The following is a 23553-nucleotide window of genomic DNA, read 5'->3' as shown; positions in this document are numbered from 1 at the left end:
AGGCTCAAGATTCTTCCAGCCTCTATCTGTTACCCAATTTCAAAGCTACTTCCACATTTATAGGTAACTTGTTGGAAAGTTTAGTACTCAGAGTAAGGAGCTGCTTATCAGTCAGGCTGTGCCAAAGAAATGGAACCAGTAGAATCTGTTTATTTCAAGGAATTCACTTTCGTGACTGTGGGGGCTGTCAGGTCCAGTGTTTACAGGGCAGAACAGCAGATTTAGACAGAAACTAATCTCCTTTGCTGAAAGTCAGTAGATTGTAGATGTTAACCACAACACTGAAATACCTTCACAGCAGCACCTATGATTGAGCTTGATTAAATAACTGTGTATGATAGTCTAACCAAATTGATACATAATAGCCACCGCAGAGGGAAAATGTTGGATGGGGCAGGTTTGGTTGTTATTTTTATATTGTATGGTCAGGAAAATGTGACATTTGATTAGAGTAGTTATCTAAAATATCATTTTGGTAAAGTTTTTTTCAAATTGTGTTCCTTGGCAGTTTAACAAGTGGATAATGCTTTTGTCTTTGATCGTTATTACCAGCTGTCCTTTTTGTATCTTACCCATTTTAATTTATCCTGTGGTAAAGTCATTTTGCCATATAGCATACTTAAACAGTGAACGATTCACTAGCTAAACCAATAGAGCAAAACCCACTTAAATGATGATGAAAGTAAAAATACTAGTTGATGTACTCAGATTTGGTTTATAGGCCAATACTACTCTGCAGGGAAAATTCTTTTTGCCTGAGAATTAAATAGGGACTATTTTAATTAGTGTACCATCTAGATAAATGGAGCTTTTAAAAATATACCAGTTTGCATAGTGTTTTCATTATGTAAGTGGTTATGTCTAGGTTGCATAACATGATTTATGTGAATTTCAACTTTTATTTAATTATAAACTCTTCTAAGAAAAATTAGAAAAGATGATTGTCTTTACCCTGTACACTAACCTGCAGTGGTTCACTGTTATATATTGTGTAAAAATTTATATTTTCACTCTGAAGTTTTAAGACTGTTCAGTAAATGGATGGCCCTATCTCATTTCATCTTTTTTTAAATATATACAATGGTTTTACCTTTTAATTTAGACAGCCTGTTTACTCTCATCTGAATATGACCTGCTTGTCAGCTTTTTCTTACCTGGATGTTTGCTTTTTTTATGTCTTAGACCTGCTTATTGCCTCTGAGAGAAAACAACATTTTGTAGAGGGGACCATGTCCTCTACCCCTGATGTTCTGTGACCTTGGCAAACTAAATATAATGTTATTTCTGCATTCCCTAGTTCATGTAACTTCTTAGTTGTTTACACATAGCAGCATCCATTCATTTGTATTTGTTTTAATGCTCTAAGTGTTCCCCATATGTTAAGGAATGTGTTGTTTTTTGTGGGCATTTCTGGTTTGGTTTTGAGATATCCTCCCTTTAGTCAGAAATTTTAAAAACCAGCAGACTTTTTTCTTTTTATGAAAACCAAATTGTGACATTATTTCCTTCCCATAAAGTTCTTCTCTCCTTTCTCCCCATTCCACATTATCCCTGTCATTTGGACTTTTTCATTCCTATTACAGAACTCAGAGCTTTTAAACATTGAATGTGATGTCAAACTCTTTGCTCTTACAGAATGTTTGATGTGGGAGGACAGAGATCTGAGCGGAAGAAATGGATTCACTGCTTCGAAGGAGTGACTGCCATCATCTTCTGTGTGGCGCTCAGTGACTATGACCTGGTTCTGGCTGAAGATGAAGAAATGGCAAGTAGAACACTTTAAAGATTGAGCATGAAATGCGAAGTGCTGGGGCTATTGCCAAGACTTCTCAGGATTGAGAAATTCTTGCTAATGCCTGAATTATTTGAAAGTTCAAACTCTTGCCTCTGACTTTTCTGTTTATATACTGAAAGGGAAGTATATACTATTAAAGCACAGGTGGGTCCTGAGGCAAAAGAACAGACCGAGAGTTCATCTCACCTCAGCTCTTCATGCTTAACTCTGTATTTTCTGTCTGCCATCTACATGTAGAGAATGGAAGTTACCTCCACCAGCTCAGTCATCTTTGATCTCACACTTTGCTACTGCCATGTAATTTTCAGATGTGTTCCAATGTACCATGAATCTGAGGGAAATCTTTTTTAAAAGAAATTTAAAATTCAATCATTTTAAATTAACTGTAGTACAAACTAGGGGGGGAAATGGCAGAAATGTCCATTAAATGTGTTTTAAATGAGGTGTCTTGCCCTCATAATCCATTCAGTGCAGTGCACCATCATAAGTGCCCTTTGCAAAAGCCACAAAACCTGAAAGGGCAGGAAATAGGATTGGAGGTTTCCTTCCCTAATACACCATTTTTTTTAGGGTGTTGGGTTAATTTGATTTACTCTAAAAACCCCTATTTATCTTTTAATGTAAATTTCGATTGACTCTATAATAATGAGATCTCTAGATTGCCATGTTCTGCAGCATGATGTCCTTAAGCACAGTGACACATTCTGGTTGAATGTAAAGAATGATGTAGACAATCATCTTGCCTGACTTCAAAGTGAGCCTGTTCCTAAATGGCAGAAATGTATTTTCGTGGTATGTCTTTCAGCTAAGCTCTATTTTATTACAACACTTGTTATTTTTTTTTAAGTAGTATTTCTCAAAATCCTTGCCATTGTGACAAACTAGTATTTTTTCTGTTACAGAATCGGATGCATGAAAGCATGAAGTTGTTCGACAGCATATGTAACAACAAATGGTTTACAGATACATCTATTATACTTTTTCTAAACAAGAAGGATCTCTTTGAAGAAAAAGTCAAAAAGAGCCCTCTCACTATATGCTATCCAGAATATGCAGGTATTTTACTTTCTGTAGATGACTTGTCAGGTCATATAATTCTAAGTGAAAGTTCCCCTAAGGCAGTAGTTCAGTTGTTGTTTTGAAACTCATGGCTTAATAACTAAGAGAAATTATTTATCAAACTGCATTCAAGCACAAGCAGTTCTTTGAGGCCTGGATGAGATTGTTAAAAATAGTATATTATGGAAAAGCTGTTAGATAATGACTACAAGTCTTCATAAATTTAATCTTGTGTCATTTATTGTACATCATAGAGTATCTAAAACATGTTCTGTCCACTGTTTAATCTCAAAGACAGGTGAACTCAAACAATAGCAGCATAACATGCTTCTGCAAAGGAGGAATCCATGAGTTAGCTAACTCCTCAGGGAAGGTTTCATGAGAAACCTGAACTCTGGTAATGAGACTGCTGATGGTATTTTAATTTTACTACTGTGGAAAAAAGACCTAAGGTGCAGTCCTGGCGATTCCATAATTAGCCCTTTGGTCTTGAAAAAGGCAGGAACTTAGACCTAAGTCCCATGCCTCATCTATAACACCAGAGGTTTGGGCTCTGTTCTGGGATGCTGGTGTAAGTGGATGGATGCAAGGAATAGGCATATTCTCCAACCACCCCCACCCCCCCACCCCCACACACACCTTCTCTCTCATTAAAGTGGAGTAATGTGAAGAAAACTCCGTGCCTAAAATAAACAATTTATCTACCACTGATGTATATGATCTCTAAATTGAGATACTCTGAAGAGTTAATAGTTACCCTCACTCCATGCTTCCACTTTATATGAAACTGATTCTTTACACATCTAACAAAATTTTAGTTTTATGTTGAGTGAATTGTACAATGAGTATTTACCACCTTCTCACAGGCAATGTTAAAACAATCCTGGGTTATCAGTGCTGTTATGTCCCACTCATGCAGCTGAGAACACTGGGTCTTAATGAAGTGACAGAGTCCAAGTCCACACCCAAGTCTACTGCACTCCCGCATGCAAGCTATTAATCACCAGCATACATTTAATTATATTCTCATTGGAACCAAAGGCGGAAGGTTTTTCAGTCTATATAATCACACTACTCATAATTACAATCCTTTTTGTGCACTCCAGTTATACATCAATTCAAAGTAATTTCACACAGTTCCTTTTTTAAAACTTTTTTTTGAAAGTCATAGTATCCTAAGTCACCTTCAACATTTTTAGTGCTTATTAGAAATAAGATTATTTATAGTTCTAAAATTGACGTTACTCAAATTAAGGTGGCTCAGTTTTGCCCTTTCATCTGTCCTTCAGTTTATATTTGTCATTTTCTATTACGAAATAGCTTTTTTGTGCTAATATCACCAGAGTAGCTAAGTGAACCCGTAAGTATCACATACCTACAGGATTCCAAAGCACCCAAGAATATACGTGTTAGCTCTTTCCCAGATGTATACAGTTTGTTCAAGAATTTCTCTTAGGTTGTCAGGTTAGGAAGAAACCCTGATCTCAGAATCTTTGAATAGAGAGAGTATTATGTAATTCTTTCCCATTCCCAGGGTTAAGATAATTTAAAATCTTCACTGTATTCCCTAAGTGTTGGTTCAGTTGCCTCTTGCTGCAACCTCAACTCTTAATTCCTATGGTTATTGCTTTATATAAAAGAACCCTATGTAGCTTCCAGGCCACTCACATCTCTTCCCATCTCTTTTTAGTCTATATTTTTACATTTCACCACATTCCATCTGCAGTCCTATAATCCTTCAGCATTCTCTCCTTTCCTATTTGTTCTATATTAAATTTTGTTGTCAACTCAGAGCCTCAGGCCGTGCATTTCCAGCTGCTTGTTGAACATGAAACTCAAACTGAAGTCAGTTTTTGTTTTTGTTTTTTCTTCAAATCTCCTCTATCTTCCATTGAATTTAATCACCAACCTCCCAATTCTCCATTCTTGAACCAGATTATCATTTATACTTATCTCTATTCAGGAAAGTTCTACCATGTTAGAAAATATCTATCACAGTCCCTCAGCCCCATCATTGCCATTCTTTTCTAAGTCTTAAAAATCAGATTGAGGACTGTGCTTATTGTTCATTCCTGTATCTTGTAGTTTTGGGATTCAGTAGACTAACTAACTACCCAGAATATACGGGTAGCAGATTGAGCTATGCACTTAGTGCAAGCTATTCTTCCAAAACATATTTTTTAGAGGTTGCAGCATCAGCTTCTGTGACTCAACAAGACACTGTTTTATTGCTTTAGAATTTCAGATCAATCAACCTTAGTATGATTTAATAAAAACTTATTTTGACCAATTTACCAATACTAGTAAAGAGATTGTTGGGAGGTTTTTGTTTATTGATTCAAACAAAAGTCCATGATCAGATGGCCTCATGGTGAATTTTACCAAACATCTGCAGTAGAACTAATACTAGTACTTCTCAAACTCTTCCAGAAAATAGAAGGGAACACTTCCAATTTCAGGAGGATAGCATTACCCAGATACCAAAACTAAAGAAAATTACAGGCCTGTATCCTTGATGAACATAGATGCAAAACTCCTCAACAAAATGTTACAAAACTGAGTTCAGTACTTTAAAAGGACCATACACTATGATCAAGTGGGATTTATTTCAGGGATGCAAGGATGGTTCAACATCTACAAATCAATGTGATACACTATGTTTACAAAATGAAGAATAAAAATCATGATCATCCCAATAGATGCAGAAAAAGCATTTGACAAAATTCAACATCCATGTATGCCCACTTAACTAAGTTGGCAAAGAGGGACTGTTCCTTAATATAATAAAGGCTGTATATGACGAACCCAAAGTTAACATCATACTCAGCAGTGGAAAGTTGAAAGCTTTTCCTCTATACAATCAGGAAAAAGAATCCCATTCTTAACATTTTTATTTAACATAGTATTAACGGTCCTAGCCAGAACAGGTAGGCAAGAAAAAGAAGTACAAGGCATTGAAATTAGAGAAGAAAAAGTAAACCTGTCACTATTTGCAAATGAAATGATGTTATATACAGAAAACCCTAATGAATCCATCCAAAAAAAAAGTTAAAACTAATCAGTGAATTCAATAAAGTTACAGGATACAAAATCAATGTACAAAAATAAGTTGTATTTCTCTACACTAATAATGATGAGAAAGAAATTAAGAAAAACACCATTTACAATTGCATCAAAAGAACAAATACCTAGGAATAACTTTAACCAAGAAGATGGAAGGTCTTTCACTGAAAACTAGAGATGAAAGAAATGTATTTGATAAGGGGTTAATCAAAATATATTAAGAATTCACACAACTCAACACCAAAAAAACCCAAATAATCAAATTAATAAATGGGCAGAGGAACCTGAATAGATATCTATCCAAAGAAGACATACATACAGGTAGCCAAAAGGCATGAAAAAATGTTCTCACAAATTGTCAGGGAAATGCAAACCAAAACCACAAAGAGGTATCACCTCATACCAGTAAGAATGGCTACTATAAAAAGGGCAAGAAATAACAGTGTTGGCAAGGATGAGGAGAAAAAGGAACCCTACTATACTGTTGGTAGGAATGGAAATTGATGCAGCCACTATGGAAAAACATATGGAGGTGCCTCACAGAACTAAAATTAGAAATAATATTACTCTAGTAATTGTACTTCTAGATATTTACCTGAAGAAAACAAAAACACTAATTTGAAAAGATGTATGTACCTCTGTATATTGCAGCATTACTTACAATAGCAAGATATGAAAACAACATAATGTCCATCAGTAGATGAATGGATAAGGATATATGTGTATACATAATGCAATGTTACTTAGCCATAGAAGAAAAGAATGAAATCTTGCCATTTGACATAGATGGGCCTAGAGGGTATTATACTAAGTGAAATAAGGCACACAGAGAAAGAGAAATATGAGTCACTTATATGTGGAATCAAAAAGACAAAACAGACCCAGAAAAAACCCAAAACCTAGAAACAGACTCAAATACAGAGAGCAAATTGGAGGGGAGGAAAGATACGTGAAGTAAGTGAAGGGGATCCAGAGGTACAAACTTCCAGTTATAAATAAGTTACAGAGATATAAAGTATAGCATAGAGAATATAGTTAGTAATATTGTAATAACTTTATATGGTAACAGATGGTAACTAGGTAACTAAACTTACCATGGTGACTAATCAATGATGTATACAACTGTTGAATCACTATGTTGTACAACTGAAACTAGTATGTCAACTATATGTCAATGCAATTATTTTAAATAACATCTTTTAAAAGACAAATAAGTGGAAAGATATTCCATGCTCATGGATTAGAAGAAATTGTTAAAATGTCCATACTACTCAAAGTAACCTACAGATTCAGTGCAATCCTTATAAAAATTCCAATGGCATTTTTCACAGAAAAAGAATAAATGATCCTAAAATTTGTATGGAACTACAAAATATATAGAAATATTTTTGGCTAAAGCACCTTTGAGAAAGAACACAGCTGGAAGCATCATGCTCCCTGATTTCAAACTATATTACAAAGCTATTGTAATCAAAACAGTATAGTACTGGCATTAAAAATACACAGAGAAATGGATCAAAATAGAAAACCCAGAAATAAACCCACATGTATATGGTCAATTAATTTGAGAAAGGAACTAAGTATATACTGTGGGGAAAGGACAGCCTCTTCAATAAATAATGTTGGGAAAACTGGACCATTACCTATACCATACACAAAAATAAACTCAAAATGGATAAATAAAATTCCTCAATATAAGATCTGAAACCATAAAACTCCTAGAAGGAAAAAAGGCAGCAAGCTCTTTGGCATCCGTCTTGGCAATGACTTTTTGGATTTGACACCAAAAGCAAGGCAGCAAAAGTAAAATTGAGGAAGTGGATTGTACCAAACTAAAATTCTTCACAGCAAAGGGAATCAACAAAAGACCTCGCCTTTGCAAGGAGAGGAAATATTTGTATATCATTTATCTGTTAAGGAGTTCATATCCAAACTCAATAGCAAAAAAAAGACACACTCTGGTTATAAATTGGGCAGGGGATCTGAATAGACCCTTTTCCAAAGACATAGAGATGGCGAAACGTCTATGAAGAGATGCTCAACATCACTAGTCATCAGGGGAATGCAAACAAAACCACAGCGACCTGTCATCTCACACCTATTAAAATGACTTATCAAAAAAAAAAAACAAGAAACAACAGTTTTGTTGATGGGATGTGGAGAAAAGGGGAACCCTTGTGTACGGTTGATGGGACTGCAAATTGGTGCAGCCACTATGGAAAGCAGTATGGAGGTTCTTCAAAAAATTAAATATAGAACTACCATATGATCCAGCAAAATTCCTATTCTGGGAATTTTTCCAAAGAAAAAACACTAACTTGAAAAGACATGTACACCTCCTGTTAATTGCAACCTTTTATACAGTTGCCAAGATGTGGACATAAGTATAGTGGAGGAGAAGCACTGCAGAAATAGGTGGCAGTTTGTATGTAGGGTCCTGCTGACATGGAGTGAGTCTTAAATATGGGGAGAAAATCAGAATGACTTTACTAAAAGCAGGGCCGATAAAAGAGGACCATGGAAGCCAGGCAAGTAATTTTGTGTTACTATTGCCTAAATGAGATATAACAATTTTTTCAAATAAACATTTTAGTGAAGTATTATATATAAAATAATCACAAATAATGAAGCTCACTAATTTTAAAAAGGAACATAATGATACATCCACTACTCAGGTCAAGAAGGAGAACATTTCCAGGTCCACAGAAGCTCCATCATGCTCCTGTCAGTCTAAATCGATCATACCTCCACCTACCCCCGTCCAGGCATGAGCACACAGAATGACTATTATTAGGACTTCTGTCCTCATCAGTTAATTCTGTTTTCAGGCTTCTTTGATTGTTTTTCAAACAGCAGTTGAATCATGTAGTATATATTTCTGATCCTGGCTTCATTTGTTCAACTCTATGAAATGCCTCCATGTTACTATGTGTAGCACTAGAGCTGTTGTTCTCATTTCTCATTAGGAATGTATGACAGCTCACGGTATGAATATACCAGAATTTATTAGCCAATCCAGTAATGAACTTTTGGGTTGTTTCCTATAGTTGAAGTTCTGTTACTAACAGTCTTTGTGTATCTTCTGGTCGAACATAATGTATAGAGTTCTGTCAAGGGCACACCTAGAAACTGAACTGCTAGATCACAGAGCATATGTACCATTCTCTTAAATACTGCCAAACAATTTCTGGAGTGTTTGTACTCAGAAGTCTTTAGTCAGTCACCTAAAAGCAGGATTGTGGCATTCAGTTTCCTGTAACCTCATAACCATAAACTGCATTGTAGAACCCCATACAATTTTTGAATAAAGAAAAAGGAGAAATGCCAATTAATAATATGTATATAGGAAAGGGAATAAAAAATAGTTATGGGCATTCAGCCAACATTTCTTGATCCATCTGCTAGCTAGACCTGAAAACCATGTCACCATCAGCTAACTGGGAGGTAGAGTAAGAAGAATTTCAAAAAGGGGGAGGGATCTGGTATTTGGAGACTGAGGCAGAAACAAAGGCCATGGAGAACATGGAATCCTTCGGGGATTTTTAAAGGTAATTTACAGTCATTAAAAATTAATACTGGTGTTTCTTATTTAGAAGAAATAGTTTCTCTTATTCTAGCAGAGAAAATACAACTAGAGTCCACAGATTTTGTATGTCTGAAACTGGTTTCAGAATTGTAAGGTCCTATTGCTTTGCTGTATACTCATTTTTGCTTTTTGCCTTACGTTCCTCTCCTTTTCCCATCTCAGGCTCAAACACATATGAAGAAGCAGCTGCATATATTCAGTGTCAGTTTGAAGACCTCAATAAAAGAAAGGACACAAAGGAAATATACACCCACTTCACATGTGCTACAGATACTAAGAATGTGCAGTTTGTGTTTGATGCTGTAACAGATGTCATCATAAAAAATAACCTAAAAGATTGTGGTCTCTTCTGAGTTTTGCAGTTAATGGTAAAGTGCATTTTCAAACCAAATGAGTACTTATATGTGGATCTCTCTAGACTTGAGTCTTGCAGCAACACAGACTGTAGTATACAGCAAGTGCATCTGGGACCTGACCAAAGTCGTTCTATTTTTCTTTTTGGTTTTTTTTTTAACTGAAAGTAACAGAAGGAGCTTTCTTAACTGTGAAACGTGATTCTGCAGTGTGAAACCAAGGGCATGTTAAAGCTGGGCTTTAGTGTATTGATGATTTCTGCATAAGTGTAAATATGCAAATGTACGTATTCCTGTATTTATAACTTCACTTTTCCACATTGCATTAGGTTTCAAGAGCGGCAACTTAAGATGCAAGCGTAATGGCTTTCGTAATAAGAGAAGTACTAAATACATTGTACTAGATGACAGATCATTACTTGTTTGCAGTTTTAAACAGCTTTATTTATGTTCATGTCCTATAGACTTTTAATAATTAATATTAGGAAACATTGCAGCCCTTATCTTGATTATATGTATACTTGTAATCATAAAAATGGTATTTGTACAAACATTGCACAGACTATTTTAATAACATGATTTGTTCTTTAAATTTAATGTTTTCTTGAAATGTTCTTACAGAGTATGAATATATCTGCCTTTGAATCAATTATTTAAACTTTGTATGCATTAAAATTTTTCTTTTAAGAGTGCATGCTGATCTGATTCTATATTAAATTTGGCTTGAGAAACTGAAATTTCAGATTTTTGAGGATAAAGTTAGACTTACTCTAATACTTTTATTCAGTTTGTTTTCATCAAATTTTAGTATTTAGATGGTATTCATGCATTGCCTTAAAGGTGATGCCAGATTAATTTTTATACACTTTAAATAACACTTTTATTTATCACTAAGTTTAGGTGGATGCTGAGAGCATTTCTGTGGGTAAAAAATACGTCAGCATAATGAATTATGAGACATTCATTTGTGTATTTCCTTTGGGAAACCCCTTGTACCTAGCATACATGATAGCTCCTGTTTGGAAGATAATAGCAAAGATCTTTGAATATTCTGCTGCTGATATAAAAATGCAGACTTTAAATTCATATATGTAACTAGTTTCAAATTTAATTACCATACTATATTAAAATTATTTTTTCCCTTACATTACTCAGATTTCCTGCACTTCTTTGAGTTTATATTATTTCATTTTACATTGTGCTATTTCTGAGAATGAAATGGACAATTACACTTAGAAATGAGTAACAGTATTTAATAAAATCAGTGATTGTATGCTCAAATAAGTGTTACAAATCAGCTAGATATTGAATTCTGATAGTCATTTTTCTTTTGATTGTTCACAGTATGTCTCTGTGACCTCATGTCAGCAAAGTGAATTGCATTCCCCTTCCCTTTTCTTTACTCATCTTGAAAAAGTTTCCCAGTAAGCTTTGTGGGTAAGTAGTTTCTAAGTTTAGTTATGTGCTGTCATCTTGTTGAAGTGTACTTGTTGAAGTATGTGTGGATGTATGTCTGTGTGTGGGTTACCACAAACTACATTTATATCTGTTTAATTTGGAGGATTTGTTTTTCTTCTTGGACATGTAAACAAATTCAGAGTTATCAAAATTCCTTAACTGTGTTAGTTTAGATTCTTCATGTGCCTTTCATGAGAGATGTTTTCACTAATTTCACTGAGGGAAGAACTGTAATATCCATGTTGTGAAGTTGTGTATGAAATTTGGCTGTACTATGAATAAATATGAATCATGAGAAAAACAGTTTAAAAAGCCACAAAGAAGCACATATTGGTGACTGTCATTGATAAATTCCTGAACTTTATTCTGTGTAATTGTGTTACTAATAAATCCTAATAAATTTCAATTTTTAAAATTTTATGAACCTACTGGCTAGACACATCTTTTGCATTAGGATTTAAGTACCAGTCTATAGTATGTTCATTTCTTCTTTATCTACACTGTTTGCAATTTCATCTACTACAGAAGTTTGAGTTTTCCCTGCCCCAAGTTTTCTCATGAGATGTGGCGCCACATTTGGAACTGTCTGCTTGATGTATCTCCTTCTGAGAATTTATCGCCTCTCCAACTCAGTGTGCCCGAAACCAAGTTCATCATTCTTCCTTTACAGTTCTTGCCCCCTCACTTTGCCGTTGTAGCTGCTCAGTACCGTCATTCATTTCATACCTCAGTGGGGAACTTTTAAGCCATTTGAAACTCTTCTTAGCCTTCAACTCCCACCTCTAATAAGCCACCATTTGATCACTGTTCCGTTTTTCCAATGCCTCACATTTGTTTTTTCTCCTCTTTTCCAGTCCCACTATCACCTACTGAAAACAGGTCTTTGCTTAACTTCTGCATCAAATGACTTACTAATTAAATTCCTCACCTCCCATTTCTCCCTTCTCTAATCCAGATTCTTTATCCTTATACAGAACTGTGGCTGTGTTATCATCTGGGCATTGATCTGCATTTGCTCTGACTTATCAATAAAACTGAATCTAACTTAGCTTCCAGTTCAAGGCTCTTCATCTGAGCCCACTTCACTACAGCACCATTCTTCTCCCACATTATATCCTAATAGTGCTTTATGCATAGCCTGGGCTTTCCTCCAAGCATATGCTGCTTACTACTTCAAATATGCTTAAAACAATGCCCTGAACATGGGAAGTGTTCATTCATATTTATTAATATTATTTTTATTTACTAGCACTTTTGTAATTCCATTTTTAGATTCAACTAGCATTTGTTCTTCAGGCTGCCCTTTGGGGAACTGCATGGTTCTGGTGGGGCTGCCAATCACAGTTCTCACCTTTCCAGCCATCACTCAGGCCTGACCAGTGCTAACTCCCCCATCACTGGGCAAATGATCCAAACTAAAGCAATCACAGTCCCAGCTCACATTCCTAAGCTACCTAAAGCTATTCTGGTTTCTAAAATTGCCCTCATTTCATTTCAGTACCCTTCTAGAAAACTCCTGTGCTTGATCTTAATTCATCTAGGTTTAATCTTTTAGTGAAAAGGTCCCAACTGAAATATATATATTCTTACTGAATGCCAACAGAGTGACACAGATCAAAAAAGGCTCAGAAAAGTTAATTAACTTGAGCTAGATCAGATTTCAAACCTATGGTGCCTTAACTTCATGCTGTCAGAGAACTCCAAAGAATGCTCCCTTATTTCTAGAAAATGTATAGGAGTCTTTTAACTATCCCCAATCTCACCCTCTGAGTTTATGTGAATCGTGATACTTTAGATTAAATCTAAAGGCATCATACTACCTGATCTTTATACTACAAAGCTGTAGCAACCAAAACAATATGGTATTGGCATAAAAACAGACACGTCAATTAACAGGAGAGAACCCAGAAATAAACCCATGTGTATACGGTAAGTTAATATATGACAGAGGAGCCAAAATACAATGGGAAAAGGACAGTTTCCTCAACAAATGACACTGGGAAAACTGGACAGCCACATGCAGAAGAATGAAACTAGACCACTACCCTATACACAAATATGAAGTGGATTAAAGACCTAAATTATAAGACCTGAAGCCATAAAAGTAAAAGAAAACACATGCAGTAAAGCCTCTTGACATTGTTCTTGGCAATGACTTTTTGGATTTGACAACAAAAGCAATTATAGATGAGTGGGACTGCATCAAACTAAATTTCTGCACAGCAAAGGAAACAATGAAAAGGCAGCCTATGCAATAGGAGAAAATATTTGCGAATCATGGCTGTTAAGCAGTTAATATGCAAAAAAATATATAAAGAATTCATGCAACCCAACAGCAAAAGATAAAAAGGCGCACTCTGATTATAAATTGGGCAGAGAATGTCAACACTTTTCCAAAGACATACAGATGGCCAAAAGGTCCACGAAAAGGTGTCCAACATCCTCAGTCATCAAGAGGAATGCAAATCAAAACCATAGTGAGCTATCCTCTCACACCCATTAAAATAGCTGTTATCAAAAAGACAAGTGCTGACAGAATGTGGAGAAAAGGGAACCCTTGTGCACTATTGGTGGGAATATAGATTGGTGCAGCCACTATGGAAAGCAGTATGGAGGTTCTTCAAAAAATTTAGACCCATGTGATCCAGCAATTTCACTTCTGGATATTCAAATAAAATAAAAACACTAACTCAAAAAGATAAGTGCCCCTCCATGTTCATTGCTGTTCACTATTTACAATAGCCAAGATAAGGAGACAACCTAAGTATGGATGAATGGATAAAGAGAACATACAATAGAAATTTACACATCCATTAAAAAAAGTCTGTCTTGCCATTTCCAGCAACATGGATAGATCTTGAGAGCTTTGTGCTAAGTGAAGTCAGAAAGACATACCATAGGATCTCACTTAGAGGTAGAATTTAAAAGAAGAGAAAGACTGAGATCATAGATGCAGAAAACGCCTTGATGGTTGCCAGAGTCAGGGAGTGAGGAGTGGGCAAGATGGGCGAAGGGGGTCAAGAGATACAGACTTTCAGTTATAAATAGGTCATGTAGACGTAATGGACAGCATGGTGACTATAGCTAATAATAAAGTGCAATATATTTGAAAATTGCTAAGAAAGTCTTAAAAGTTCTCATCACAAGAAAAAAATTTATGGTGACAGATGTTAACTAGATTTACTGTGGTTATCATTTTGCAGTATCTACAATTTTGAATCATGTATAACTAATGTCAAATATGACAAAAAATAAAAACTTAAAAATACATGTGAAACATATCTGTTATCAAAACAGTATTATCTTAGCACCTGTTAGATTGAAGCTACATAAAGGGATGAACATTTATGGACATTTTTATGTAATTTATTGTCTGCAGAACCATCTATGATGCCTTGTATAAGTGAATTTAATAATGTGATCAATATTACAGATGTTAGCATTATCATTGTTTAGTGTGTCATTTTAAAAGTAGAAAGTAGAAGTGGTGGCCTAGACTTTGTTTTCCAGTCTGGGTTCAAATTCTGGGTAACAAGATTAACTGGGTAGCCTTGAACAAGGTTAATCTTTTTCATCTTTAATATTTCTTTGCTTCCTTTTTATCATCTGAAAAGTAGAGATTAAATAATCAGTCCATTAAACTTAATGGTGATTGTATTTTATAAGTTCACAATGCATGTTAAGCACTTAGAAGTGAGCCTGGCATGTAAAGATTCAGGAAGTTTTACTGTTACTTTATTATAAAGACTTTAATTTGGGGATGCCTTTAAAATCATAATCAGTGCTTAACCAGTAGTTAGTTGTTGATATGAGCTTTGGATGAAATGCCTCAAAAACAAAATATCAAAATTCATCTTTATAGTTAAAACGTCTGAGTGTCTTATATGAATAAATGATATTGGAAAATGTGAAGGAGTAAAAAATGCATCTCTAATCAACTTCAGGACACTTCTCTGATATTTTAATGTAACCAAAAACATGGGAGATTTATGTTATTTTAAAGTTAGGTTGGGAAATTTCCTTTTGCAGTTGCCTTTCAAAACCCTGTCTTAAGAGTTTGTAAAGTGTCTTTAATCAAGAGTTTTATATTGCACGACTCCGCTGGCCTCATTCCAAGGCACTTCTCCCTTAACTAGTAACTGCTTGTTTTAGTGTTGGTTGTGATATCTATTATTGTATTTTTCATTACTTTAAAAGTTATGAAAAGCATTTCATCAAGTCCAAAAATACCCAAATATGCACAGGCAGGAATCTGCTGCAGTCATGCAGGCCCTGGCTGAGGAAGCTCAAACTGAGACAGTCATACTACATAATAAATCTTCTCCAAGCACCATGTGTAAGGTCGAATACTTCTGACTTCTTGATTTACTGGCCATCTTGGATCTCCATACCAACAAAAAGAATAGAAACTCTGCCATTGCTGAGCGATAGTTCTTCAAATTAAGCATGCATTATAATTGATTAAAAATGAGACAGTAGTGTTCATCAAAACATCCATAAAAGAGCAATTAAAGCCAGTTGTAACTACTATTTTAACAGGTGACAGAGTGCCTACATTTAGTAAAAGAAGGTGCTGTTACACAAAGCAAAACTGAAGGGACAAAACAGCAGCAGATTCACAAACTGCAAGAAGAGACAGCGGTTACCAAAGGGAAGCAAGTGGGGAGGGAGGGCTGGGAGGAATGGACAAGGGTATTAGGGGCATTATGATTAGCACACACAATATAGGAAGGTCACAGGGAAGGCGGTATAGCATAGAGAAGACAAAACTATACCATTTTACTATGCTGATGGACAGTGACTTCAGTGGGTTAGGGAGGGACTAGATAATAGAGTGAATGTTGAAACCACTATGTTGCTCAGGTGAAACCTTCATTAGATTGTATATCAATGATACCTTAAAAAAAAAGGTGATATTTGCTCCTGAATTACATAGTGCCTCACCTAAAAGTAGTACCTGGAACAGGACTCTGAGAACCTAAGAATCAAGGCCAGAGAAATTTCCTTTTCTACCTGCAGTGTCTATGAAGAGATCTTTAAAATTAATTTTATTCTTGCACAAACACAATATGTGTGTATTCTCTATCATACCAGAATTTTCTTACTAGATCTACAATTTTGCAATTAATTTTTACTAAATTAACATATGTTTGCACAATTTCAGTGTAAAGCTAGTCTTAAAAATAAGCCACAATGAAGATTGGATATTACTGGGAATTTTCTGTTAGGCATTCTTGCATTTCAATTACTTTCTGTGAGAACTTCACAGTAATAACAGTTTTGATCCTTTCTTTACTTTTGAAAATCAAAAAGCAGTGAAGTCAAAGCTATTTGCAGACAATTCTTTCTTTAATTTTTATTAAGTAAAATAGTACTGGGCTCTGATTCAAGTTGGCAACAAAGAAAGACTCTGCATCACCTGCTTCTGTGGATATGCTGAACTTACAGCATATGTGTGACAATTCCCTCTGAGAAAACCCCCGAAACCAGCTGAGCATCTCCTACACATTGAGTGAATGACAAAAACAACCCACAGTGAAGTGTCTAGGAGAGACTGAGACACAGTCTCACCATAAATTCCAGCCCTGGCACAGAAACCCACAGTTGCGAGACAATTCAAGACCCCAAGCTTCTCCCTTAGGAGCAGATTTGAACTCCACATCAGGCCCCCAACTTTTAAGACTTATCTTTGAGAGATGATCCCCAAAACACCTAGCTTTGAAAGCCAGTGGGGTTTGCATCCATGAGATTCCCAAGACTGTACTGAGCTGAGAAATAATTAAAGGGTGTGAGTGTATGGACTCGCCCAGCCCAGGGCCCAACACAGAGGTAGCAGACTGAAAAGCACTCAGACTTCCTGTGAAAGAGGCTTATTTGCTTAAAGCATTGGCCTAAGGAACTGGCATCTAATTTAACACACATCTAGAAGCCCACTGCAGTACTCTGTGGGGATGGAGCTGGCAGGTGCCATCTTTGTGCTGTCCCTCTGCCGTACTCCTGCTCACAGTATCTCCTGGAAAGAAGCTTGGACCATCATCTGGTGCCTGATTTTTATGGCTGCTGCCCAGGGGATACCACTAAACACATGGCTCATGGGGCCCACAGGACTGTAATACACAGAGTTCTTAACCGGCTACCACCCTAGCCACAGCAGGAAGTAACAGAGAAGCACCCAGTATTTCTGTGAAAGAGGCCTGTTAGTTCATCGCTGTAGCCCCAGGGGCAGGTTTCTAATTAAACACACATCTAAGAGCCAACTGTAATCTCTCCAGAGACCTTGGAAAGCCGGCACTATCATTGCGCTGTCCCTCTGCTGTGCTCCTGAGTGACAGCACCTCCTGGAGGGGAGCTTGTAGACATGTCTGGTGCCACAGTTCTTGTGGCTGTCACCCAGGAGATTCCCCTTGATTGCCTGTCTCTGGTGGCCAGTAGGGCTTGCATTCATGAGTTTCCTGGGACTGTAAAAAAATGTCTCTCTTGGGAGAGACAGTTTTTGGCTGCTAACCACCCCCCAGTGCACAGCACAGAGAAGAGACTGAAACACAACCCTAGAGGTCCATATGCTTGTCTTAGAGCTTTGACCTAAGGGGCAAGCTTTTGATTTGGCACCCATTAGGGGCCTACTGAACTGCTCTTCAGGGGGGAAAGCCAGTGGACATCATCTTTGTGCTCCCCTTCTGCCTTGTTCCAACCGTATTTCCTGGAAAGGGAAAAGAGGTACATTCACCGGGTATCCCAGTTCTTGTGACTGCTGCCCAGGACACACCTGTAGATCACCTGGCTCTAGGTCACCACTGATGGCCAATGGGCTTTATGCTTGAGGTCCCACAGGACTGTAGGTATTTTCATATTGTAAAAGCAGTTGTCTGCTAGAAAAACTAGTAAAGTTGCAAGATCCAAAATTAGTATACAAAAATCTGTTGTTTCTCTACACTAATAACTATTAGAAAGACAAATTAAGAAAATAATCCCATTTACAATTGCATCAAAAAACATTAAAATACCTAGGAATAAATTTAACCAAGGTGGGTAAAAGACCAATACATTAAAATCTATTAAGACATTGATGAAAGAAATTGAAGACACAAATAGGTGGAAAGATAGTCCATGAATTATAAGAATTAATAGTTAAAAGACCCATACTACTCAAAACAGTCTATAGATTCATTGTAATCCATACCAAAATTCCAATGACACTTTTCACAGAAATAAAACAATCCTAAAGTTTATTATGGACCCACAAAAGAGCCCAAATAGCCAAAGCAATCTTCAGAAATAAAGCTAAAGGCATCATGCTCCCTGATTTCCAGGTATATTATAAAGCTGTAATAAGCAAAACAGTATGGTACTGGAATAAAAATAGACACAGGTCAATGGAACAAAATAGAGCAGCCAGAAACAAACCCACACAGAATAGTCAATTAATTTACAAAAAGGAATCAAGAATATCCAGTGGGAAAAGGACAGTCTCTTTAATAAATGCTGTTGGGAAAACTGGACAGCTACATTCAAAACAATGAAACTGGACCACTATCTTACACCATATAGACAAAATTAACTAAAAATTGATTAAAGACTTTAAAGTGAGACAGACACTATAAAACTCTCAGAAAAAAACCCTAGGCGGTAAGTAACTTGATAGTGAACTTGGCTGTGACATTTTAGATTTGACACCATAAGCAAATGAAACAAAAGTAATAACAGATTAGGACACATTGAACTAAAAAGCTTCTATTCAGCAAAGGAAACCATCAACAAAATGAAAACGCAACCTACACAGTGGGAGAAAATATTTGCAAACCATGTATGTGATGGGTTAATATCCAAAATATATAAAGAACTCCTAAAACTCAATAGCAAAGAAAATACAATCCAATTGAAAAATGGGCAGAGGATCTGAATAAACATTTTTCCAGCAAAGACATACAGATGGCCAACTAGTCCATGAAAAGATTTTCAATCATCAGAGAAATGAAAAAATCAAAATCACAATGGCTATTATCAAAAAGACAAGAAGTAACAAGTGTTGGTGGAAGCAACCATTGATGGATGAATAAAGAAAATGTGATTTGTCAATTCTTTAGTTTCTAGAATATGGACCATCCCAGTAGCAAATTCAGTTATCTATTTCACAGGACTCATTTTCAGCACTTCACTGAAGTGAAACATAGGTTTCCCTTTTTTACAAACATAATACCTGCCCTTTCTCATAACAACCTACTTCACAAGGCAATTAGCTTTAATAAATAGAGTATTTTTTGCAGGCTTGGCATTCATTTTACTCCATTCTTAAATTCCCTACTACAACAGATTTCCAATTAACTTTTAACAGTGTATCTTTTTCTTTAAAAGGAAGCTCATCTAAAGTCTAATAATATAAGTTTTTCTGGCTGAAGGTAGAGAGGAAAACTTGCAGCCAGCATAGAAATGCCTTTTCTTCACTCTGAGACCCCTATTTCTGATCTCTTATACCTAAGGTTTCTAGGTAAAGATTTAAATGAACATAGTTCTAAATTGAGTCCTTTGAAAAATTCTACTAATAGGATTCATTCAAAACTATAAATTCATACAGAGTTTCAAATACATTACAGAGAATCTGTCCCTTCTAGTATAATAAATATATATAGGAAATGCATATAGAATATATCTTTGCCCCACACTTGTCATGGTGCTTTACAAATGCTCTCCTTTAGTCATCAGCGTGGTCCTACAAAGTCATCAATAAAAGTTCCATTTTTCAGATAAGGAAACAAAGAAAGGTCAAATATCTGGTGTTATGTTGACTACCTAATAGGTGGCAAGGGCAATACCCAGAGCCTTAAGTTATTTGTTAGCTCTGTCTTCAAAATCCAGTGGCATAAACGTTTTTTTCTAAGAGTTCCACAAAGTGTAGTGCAGGCTGTCTCAAGTGGTGTTGCTTAAGCAGAGTTGGTAAGTGTGCCTGGTGTACATTAGCATGTCTATGTCAGTAAGGAAGCCAGTGTGTGTTAACCTGCTGGTTTACAAACACTAGAGATGTGCTAACAACAGCCACTACCCATATGTGTTTATAGAGCACTTGTAGCTGGTCCAACTAGATGTACTGCAAGTGTAAAATCCACAGGAATTCAAAGACATAAAAAATAAAGGCACATGCTAAACTAACATTTTGCATGTATTGGATTAAATTAAATATATCCTTAAAATTCTTCCTCTTTCTTCTTACATTGTTAATGTGGCCACTGGAACATATGAAATACTCATGTGACTTGCATTATATTTCTACTTGGAAAGTGAAATACTTTTTTTTTTCTTCCATAACAACTCTATTTGCATTCCATGGAAAAGTTCCAAAGCTTTAAAGAAGCAAATACCATGGTTAAAAACCTAAGATTTGAAGGCTGTTCCAGCCCTAAAATGCTATGATTTGGTCTATGATGTAACATGGCCTTCACTGTTGTGGGGAGACGAGGGCTCTCTTTCTTATTTCAAATATATCAGCTGTAATAAAAGCAAGCAATACACATTTTAAAATGCATACTCTTAAACTGAGTTTTTAAATTAGCTGTAATCTTTTTTTTTTTGTTTTTAGTTCCAATACACGAAATAGGAGTAGACCTATCAGGGTACAGGAAAATTGCTAAGCCCTGGTTTACAAATGCATCTATTTAGTGTTCTTTAGCCAAATCACAAGATTAATGGTTGTTTTGTAATGTTGTTATTGGGTTGTGTTTTGTTTTTTAATATGTATTAATTCCCCCAGCCAAATTCCTTTCTTCCCCCACACCTCCCACAGGACTGGGCTAAGTGCAGTCATGCATTAAGGAAGCTTCTGAACTTTTTTTGGAAAGAGTAGGTCCCTGGAGCTGTGGAGAACAGGAATTTGATATTCTGCAGGACTTAAATCAGAATAAGACATAAAATATTCCAAGGCCTTAGGTGCCTTTTCTGTTTTTTGGTAAAGACAGAAGATAGCAATAAAATCACATCTGTTCTTTAAGTTTCAATAAAATCACATCTGCTTATCTGTATAATTGAAGCTTCCTATTCTCAAGCTTCCCTTAGGATTTGAGCTCATTAGTTTAACAGTATCAATTTGAGAAAAGTTATTATATATATGTGCATATTTTAGCTATACTTCTTGCTAGAATATATATATATTTTTACTATATATTGCTAGAGTATATATATAAATTACTCCATGAGACATTCATTTTTCTACTTGGCACAATATGTACCAAATGAAAGTTAACTATTATGGAATGTGTGAGTAATGTCATTTGTAATTACTTAAAATTATCAAGACACGTTTTAGAAATGTGTCTAGTTACATTTTTTAAATTTAGAAGAGCCTGAATGATTGATGCTGATGGAAGTTGCTCTAATAATTATGAAGAAAATGAAGTTTTATATGAACTTATCATTTGATTAAATGATTATGTATCTAATAAAGACATTAATATTCAAGCAAATTTATATACATGTTTTTATATCAAATAGTTTATTTGATTCAACATAGTCATCTTTTTATATAAAAAATAATCAAACTTTTAAAAATCAAATGATCATGCTCATACTAATATAAATCCTATCTTCAATCTGGCAATTCCATTTGTTTTTACCCTTCATATCACTAAATCAGTAGAATGCACCTACCTTTACCATGGTTCACATTGGAAGCAGTAATTTTCCACGGTGAATCCTGCTACCTAATCTCTTAAGAGTTCAGCTTTATCTTTTAGGCCTATGATTTTTCTTGGCATCAGTGAATGGATAATCAAAATGGTTTTCCCCTTCACTAAGCTGCAGAAGACTTCACACAGTTCCAGCCCTGGGCTCTTTTTCAATATGATTATCTCAAATTTGGCAAAAAACCTATAAATGTTTCATATTTTCTAGTTAAATGTTATCCCTCTTGTCCTTGAACCATTAGCAGAAATGCCCTGTTTAGTTACTGTCAAGGCTAGTTGTGAAGTATTTTACCTGTTAAGGAAAATACAGCTCCCAGCTCTACTTATAGACAGTTTGGTTATTGTCTAACCAAGAAGCAACTTAAAAATTCAGGAGTGAAAACACCAAGATGGTGACATAGGTCATTCCTAACTTTCTCCCCCTTCAAAACAAACAAACAAACAAACAAACCTACCAACAACTATTCCTGGATGAGATGCCACTGAGGAAATTAGAACATGGTGGCGGGCCCCATGCTGCAGGAACCAAGACAGACTGTATTAGAGGGGTGAGAGGAATGGCTGCATGTGGACCTCACCACCTCTCCCCCAAGCCAGGGCAGCACCATGCAGAGAGGTCTCCCCTGAGTCTGCATCATCCAGTGAGAAAAGACAGCCCCAGGTAGACATCCAGGTCCCCAAGCACTGTGCATTGCTTCCTGGAAGCTCCCACTTGGGGGTCTCGTTCCACAGAGACTGCAGTGGAATTCTCAGAGCTCAGTCACTGGGAATCTGGTTGTGATGGAGAAGGGAAGGAGGAGCTTGCAACAACCAGCTCTTGGATCTTGACAGATCAGGTTCCTACCTGCATTGCAGGTGGTAGTCCCAACCAGCAGCTTTGCTCATCTGCAGAGCCAATACAGTGGTGTGTTCTGACCAGGGAACTAGGCAGAACACTGGTCTGGCTGATTTGGGTCCTCAGATGAAGACCTTACCATCCCTAGAGCTTGGTCAGCTCTGGCCCAGGCATGGGCGCTAAGTCACAACCTGACTCACTGCTAAGTGTAGCTCCCAGCCTACCTTACCAGAAAGTCTGGCTGAAACATCTGGAAAGCTGCACAGCCTAGCAATACTTTTTCAGAGTATGGCCAGCATTGCTAATCATCTGCACAGCAAAGTCAGTGGCCCTGTTTAACCAGGGAATATGAGGTGTGGGTCAGCTTGAGTCAAGACAAAGAGCCTTTCCAGCCTTGAAGCCAGTTATCCCCCACACACAGGCAGGGAAGCTCATTCATGGCCACACCCATCACCAAATATAGCCTTCAGCCGGCCAGACCAGGTAACCTAATTAGCACACACCGAAAGCTCCATAGCCTGGCCAATATCCCTGCTTACAGTGGCACTTGAACCGAGAGCACTGCCCTAGGCTTTTGCAGCCTGTAGAACAAACCTGGTGGCCCTGTTTGGCCAGGTAATTCAGGGCATAGCCTTGCACCCCCAAACACTGAGCCATGCAGACCATGGGGCCTGTTCTGCCACCCCGTGAGTTCAGAACAATCCTCTTAAAGATGTTTATTGAATTACAAGAAC

General features: G+C 36.5%; 1 protein-coding gene across 2 annotated transcripts in view; it reads left to right on the top strand.

Annotated features, from left to right (window-relative positions):
- The window catches only part of GNAI1 (G protein subunit alpha i1), a 77407-nt gene extending 65673 nt beyond the window's left edge, over positions 1-11734 (top strand). For both annotated transcript variants that reach the window (XM_037021656.2, XM_073238935.1), the window contains exons 6-8: positions 1636-1765; positions 2698-2851; positions 9666-11734. In XM_037021656.2, coding sequence (XP_036877551.1) covers positions 1636-1765; positions 2698-2851; positions 9666-9856 — 475 coding nt within the window. In that variant the 3' untranslated portion in view covers positions 9857-11734. The remainder of the gene's footprint in view (positions 1-1635; positions 1766-2697; positions 2852-9665) is intronic.
- Positions 11735-23553: the final 11819 nt, after the last annotated feature.

The sequence above is a fragment of the Manis javanica genome, chromosome 6, assembly GCF_040802235.1.
Source record: "Manis javanica isolate MJ-LG chromosome 6, MJ_LKY, whole genome shotgun sequence".
In the NCBI taxonomy this organism is placed as follows: Eukaryota; Metazoa; Chordata; class Mammalia; order Pholidota; family Manidae; genus Manis; species Manis javanica.
The sequence above is the reverse complement of the archived record's forward strand: the minus strand, read 5'-3'. Positions and strand labels throughout refer to the sequence as shown.